The 6,299-nt window shown below is 40.2% G+C and overlaps 1 protein-coding gene across 1 annotated transcript; it reads left to right on the top strand.

The window, feature by feature from the left end:
- The first annotated feature begins 1,547 nt into the window (after positions 1 to 1,547).
- ZFP62 (ZFP62 zinc finger protein) lies at positions 1,548 to 5,676 on the top strand. Its single transcript, XM_008572515.1, has one exon. It carries the CDS (start codon positions 1,857 to 1,859, stop codon positions 4,455 to 4,457), a length of 2,601 nt encoding a protein of 866 aa, XP_008570737.1. The 5' UTR covers positions 1,548 to 1,856; the 3' UTR covers positions 4,458 to 5,676.
- Positions 5,677 to 6,299: the final 623 nt, after the last annotated feature.

The following is a 6,299-nucleotide window of genomic DNA, read 5'->3' as shown; positions in this document are numbered from 1 at the left end:
AACACAGATAAAATAAGTGTGTTGCTATTGATGATTCTGGAGTTCCACTACCCACCCAGTAGCTCCCATATTTGAAGTGATGTGGACCACTCTGCCCAAAGTAATGAAGAAATGGAGGCCATACCACCATTCCTTAGTGACCTCTGATGATCTCTTACTTAGTACTTAAAATCTAAATCTAATTATTAATAGTCATTCAGTCCCTGCTTGAACCACCTTTTGGTTTAATGTCTGCTGAATGATGTTTTATTTTATCTTCCTGGTGATCTCCTGAGTTCCTAGCTTCTTCTGTTCTGTAAATTTAAGTTTGGAGTCCATCATTTCCATAAGCACAAGTTGGAACATGAGTATGATTCTTTATACATGTGCACTCCCAATTAAATACCTTACTTTTTTTTTATTGCCCCTATTTCCTCCTAACATGTTCAAATATAGAGTTCTGAGTAAGATTGGTAGAATTTTAGCATACCAACTCAACAGAGTCTGATACCCAGGATAAGAAGAGGAGATCCAAATTTTAACTAAGTCTAATCACAAATGTCTAACTGTCTGATTGCCTAAGAATAACTAGCTTATAACTGTTTTCTTTTCTCAGGAGTCAGTCTGTCAGTAGATGGATGCTGATAGAGTGCCAGTCATGTGTAGACTGCCTTCAAGGGAACAAAGAGTCCCTACCTGGGCCCTAACATCTGCTTTGGGAAGGAGTTTACCTTTCCTGAGTCATGTGCTTTATCCCAGGTTCCAACTCTGATCCAATAACCTGACCTCAAATTCTTAATTATAATACTATAATAAATAATAAATAATAATATTAACACTCACCAAGTGACAGGCATTGTTCTCAGTGCTTTACATATGTTATTTAATATTCACAGTGACCCTATTGCCTTAATTTTACAGATGAGGAAACTACTGTCCAAAAAGGTAACTTTCTCAAGGTCACAGAGCTAGGTATTTGAACCTAGGCAGTATTACTTCCCTTGCTTGATGGTTTGTGATTTTGCTTCTAATCTTTGATATGCGCTGACTACGGTTAGCCTGTTCATAAGTAAGAATAAAAATAAAAGCCTCTTTCCCTGGCAGGACAGAGCATGTTCTTTCATGTAGAGTTCTTCCCTGACTACCCACTTTCCAGGGTCAGAGTTTTCCTTGGAGGGAAAATCCAGGAGGTCAAACCAACTCCAGGCAGCTGCAGGTTGCTTTCTTTCTCATCTCTGCAGGAACTGTCCTCCTGATTTCATAACCACCTCCCCAACACCACTAACCAGGTACCGATTTCTCCTCTTCATTAGTTTTGCCTGTCCTCTGCTGATTATGTCTAATTTTTTGTAATAAAATAGTTATGCCTAACTTTTGTCTTACTTGCTAATTTTTCTATCTTCTATTCACAAAAGATTTCTTCTACGCTCTCTTTTTCCATGACTAGGTGACATTGTTCGAAAACCGATTAGTGTCGCCCACGCTTCTATGCATAATTTCACCTTGTCCTGATGCTAAACTGTTATGCAAGAATAGAAAATCTCTTTGTTCCTTTGAAATTACAGTGCTCTAGCATTTCAACATTAGCTTCACAGGGACAGAAATTTTGTCATGTACACCACTGTATCCCCAGTATTTAAAAACAGTACCTGTCACACAGCATGTAGTCAATAAATATTTGTCAAGCAAATGAGTGAATTTTGATGTGATTCTTCCAGTTTTTTCTGAACAAAGTGAACAGGTATCATTTTCATTTTTTTGGTTTAGTGTCACATTTGAGGACGGCCACTGAGGATGAGGAATCAACTGAAAAGTATGAAAACTTTGGAAATGCAGAACCTAAGTGGCCCAAAGTGGAAGGTCTTCACAAGGATCATATGCAGGAATCTAAGGTTGATGAAACTTGTGATTGGGATAGCAAGGTAGAAAATCAATTGGAAAAGCCAGAGGGAAAAAGAATGAAGGAAGACAAAAGTGGCAACAGGAAAAAGATTGACAAAGCCAAGAACACAGCAAATATAAAGACAGAACAGGAAGATGAGGCATCTGAGAAAAGCTTACATCTGAGCTCAAAACATGTTACACACCAAACTGTCTGCGTAGAACAGAAAAACAGTGAACAAGGCAAATGCATGGAGAACATTAATGGAAACACTCATCCCAGTCTACAGCAGAAAACCAGTGTTGTTAAGAAATCACATAAATGTGATGAGTGTGGGAAATCCTTCAAATATAATTCCCGCCTTGTTCAACATAAACTTATGCACACTGGGGAAAAACGCTATGAGTGTGATGACTGTGGAGGGACTTTCCGGAGCAGCTCAAGCCTTCGGGTCCACAAGCGGATTCATACTGGGGAGAAGCCGTACAAGTGTGAGGAATGTGGGAAAGCCTACATGTCCTACTCCAGCCTTATAAACCACAAAAGCACCCACTCTGGGGAGAAGAACTGTAAGTGTGACGAATGTGGAAAATCCTTCAATTATAGCTCTGTGCTGGACCAGCATAAAAGGATCCACACAGGGGAGAAGCCCTATGAGTGTGGCGAGTGTGGGAAGGCCTTCAGGAACAGCTCTGGGCTCAGAGTCCACAGAAGGATTCACACAGGGGAGAAGCCTTATGAATGCGACATCTGTGGGAAAACCTTCAGTAACAGCTCTGGCCTCAGGGTTCATAAAAGGATCCACACGGGTGAGAAGCCCTATGAATGTGACGAGTGTGGAAAGGCTTTCATTACATGCAGAACACTTCTAAACCATAAAAGCATCCACTTTGGAGATAAACCCTATAAATGTGATGAGTGTGAGAAATCTTTTAATTATAGCTCTCTCCTCATTCAGCATAAAGTCATCCACACTGGAGAGAAACCTTATGAATGTGATGAATGTGGGAAGGCTTTCAGGAACAGCTCAGGCCTCATAGTGCATAAAAGGATCCACACAGGAGAAAAACCTTACAAGTGTGATGTCTGTGGCAAAGCATTCAGCTATAGCTCAGGCCTCGCAGTCCATAAAAGCATTCATCCTGGGAAGAAAGCCCATGAATGTAAGGAGTGTGGGAAATCCTTTAGCTATAACTCACTGCTTCTTCAACATAAAACTATCCACACTGGAGAGAGACCTTATGTATGTGATGTGTGTGGGAAAACTTTCAGAAACAATTCAGGCCTCAAAGTCCACAGGAGGCTGCATACTGGGGAAAAACCATATAAGTGTGATGTTTGTGGGAAAGCCTATATCTCACGCTCTAGCCTTAAAAATCACAAAGGAGTCCATCTTGGGGAGAAGCCCTATAAATGTAGCTATTGTGAGAAATCCTTCAACTACAGTTCTGCCCTTGAACAGCATAAAAGAATTCATACCAGGGAGAAACCCTTTGGGTGTGACGAGTGTGGAAAAGCCTTCAGAAATAATTCTGGTCTTAAAGTACATAAACGAATCCACACTGGGGAGAGACCTTACAAATGTGAAGAATGTGGGAAAGCCTACATCTCACTCTCAAGCCTTATAAATCATAAAAGTGTACACCCTGGGGAGAAGCCCTTTAAGTGTGATGAGTGTGAGAAAGCCTTCATCACATACCGAACCCTTATAAACCACAAAAAAATTCATCTTGGAGAGAAGCCCTACAAATGCGACGTGTGTGAGAAATCTTTTAATTACACCTCACTGCTTTCTCAACACAAAAGGGTCCATACTAGAGAGAAACCCTATGAATGTGACAGGTGTGAGAAGGTCTTCAGAAACAACTCAAGCCTTAAAGTTCATAAAAGAATCCATACTGGAGAGAAGCCCTATGAATGTGATGTGTGTGGAAAAGCCTACATCTCACACTCAAGCCTTATTAACCATAAAAGTACCCACCCGGGCAAGACACCTTATACATGTGATGAATGTGGAAAAGCTTTTTTCTCAAGCAGAACTCTTATAAGCCATAAAAGAGTCCATCTTGGGGAGAAACCCTTCAAGTGTGTCGAGTGTGGGAAATCTTTCAGTTATAGCTCCCTCCTTTCTCAACACAAGAGGATTCACACGGGGGAGAAACCCTATGTATGTGATAGGTGTGGGAAAGCCTTCAGAAACAGCTCCGGCCTCACAGTGCATAAAAGGATCCACACCGGCGAGAAACCCTATGAATGTGATGAATGTGGGAAGGCATACATCTCACACTCAAGTCTTATCAACCATAAAAGCATCCACCGTGGGAAGCAGCCCTATAATTGTGAGTGTGGGAAATCCTTCAATTATAGATCAGTCCTTGACCAACACAAAAGGATCCACACTGGAAAGAAGCCATACCGATGTAATGAGTGTGGTAAGGCTTTTAATATCAGATCAAATCTCACTAAGCATAAAAGAACCCATGCAGGAGAGGATTCTTTAAATATGATGAATATTGGAAGTCGTGGCACATCCCAGAAGAGAACCTACGAGGGAGGGAATACCCTGGATGGGACCAGAATGGGGATGCCTCTGTAGCAGGCAGAGCTTACCCAGTCTCAGCAAACTCAAATGGAAAAAAATCCTTATGAATGTAAGAATGTCTGAGGTTCTTATTCATGGCTTATAATTTACATAGTATAAATGAAACTGTTCTATATGATCATGAGTAATCTTTTCTATGTAATTTTCAATCATAGCCAGCAAGGAAGGCTCCAGTGTCAAGGTAGTTGAGCCCTTATGGAATATACAATAGTCCTTATTGGGATAAAATCTATTAAAGTGATGGAATGTGAGAAAAATCTTCAGTATAAGCAGACATTTCTGGACATAAAAGAAAACACACAAATGGAGAAAGGACTTCAATTGGAAATCATATAGTCGCCATCAAAAAGTTTATATTTGGGTAAATTCTGTGAATAGAAATGTAGGAAATTCAAGTATAGCTTTGCATACAATTTATACATTGGTCAGTGGAAAAAAAAGTCCAAGAAGGGCCTCCAGTAGGCAAATTCAGGGAGAGATAGGCTTCAGGGAATATAAATTTATTTAATAATCATGATGATGAAGTATAAACCTTATGTAATTGAATGGTTTGGGGGTGGCAGTGAGATGACTTCTGAAACAAAATTTGGATGTCCTTGTAGGAAAAGTAAAAAGCATAGACTGTTATAAATCTAACAAGAGATAGGAGAGAATTACTCATAAAAAATGCAAATTGATTAGGATATAGTATTGTAATACACTAGTTGAATGGGTGAAATGTCTTAAAATTTTCAAATGAACCCCCTCAATGAATAACGAATGTGTGATTAGTGAAAACCTGGACAGCAGTATTCACACATTATGCTACAATAAAAGGTTCTCCCATGGGGGGGATTTTGGCATATTCAGTAAGTAACTAATGAATTACATCTTTAACATAAATTTGCACCTTACCTGACAGAAAGATTCAATTCAGGGATTCCTGTCAATAGCAATGTTGGGAAGGAGGGCATTTTATTTCAGGAGCTAAAAAGCTAAATAGCTACCAGTAATTGAGAGAAAGGTAGAAATTCATGTTTCTTAGTAATCCTGTTCAATGTTTGATTGTTTTAGAATGTGTTATTGTAAAGACTTCACGCATTACATATGTATATTGTCTGTTGTGAAATGTTATGAATACTTTGTCCAGGGCTCACTCTGTCTTTGCCTTGAAGGCCAGATGGTTGTGGCAAAGTAAGGTGGAATTCCAATAAAGAAATTCCTCAAGTGTAAACAGGCTGTGACTTACTTTAGATGGAGGGATATACAGAGCCATTGTGTGTCAGATCTTTATGGGGTAAGTTATACCAGATCCAAACCAGAGAGGGTGGCAGGGGACTCATCCCACAGAGTTAGTAACTCAGGTTTCACCACAAGTTAGGTGGTACTTCCAATGGAAGAAGCACAGAATGGATTTTGATGGGACCACAGGTAAGCAATGTGATCATAGTAAAGATGGATCATAACTTGTATGAGTGATCAGTCACCACACAGAAACAATTCTGTTAGGAACAGATAGAATTTAACATGAAATATTGTTAACTGTGTATGAAGCTGTTAACTAGATAAGTCAAAGGGGTAAAAGTAGATTCTTCTGATAATTATGTGCCCTGTGGCCAGGGCAGTTGGTCTGTGTGCCTGTGGCTCTAAGCCCCCCCACCGCCATACACACACATACACCTATCCTACTTGAGCTCCAACCTGACCTAGTGCACCACCTACTTTCAGGGGAGACACAGGTTAAGTAACAAAGGAGACAACGGCCACCTCTAGGGTGGGAATTCTGAATGCCTCACTGCACAGAGTACAGGGACACGTTCCTACAGAAGCCCTTGTCTATTTGGATGCTCTGGAAAT

This window comes from Galeopterus variegatus, unplaced genomic scaffold (assembly GCF_000696425.1).
Source record: "Galeopterus variegatus unplaced genomic scaffold, G_variegatus-3.0.2 Scaffold797, whole genome shotgun sequence".
NCBI lineage: Eukaryota > Metazoa > Chordata > Mammalia > Dermoptera > Cynocephalidae > Galeopterus > Galeopterus variegatus.
The sequence above is the reverse complement of the archived record's forward strand: the minus strand, read 5'-3'. Positions and strand labels throughout refer to the sequence as shown.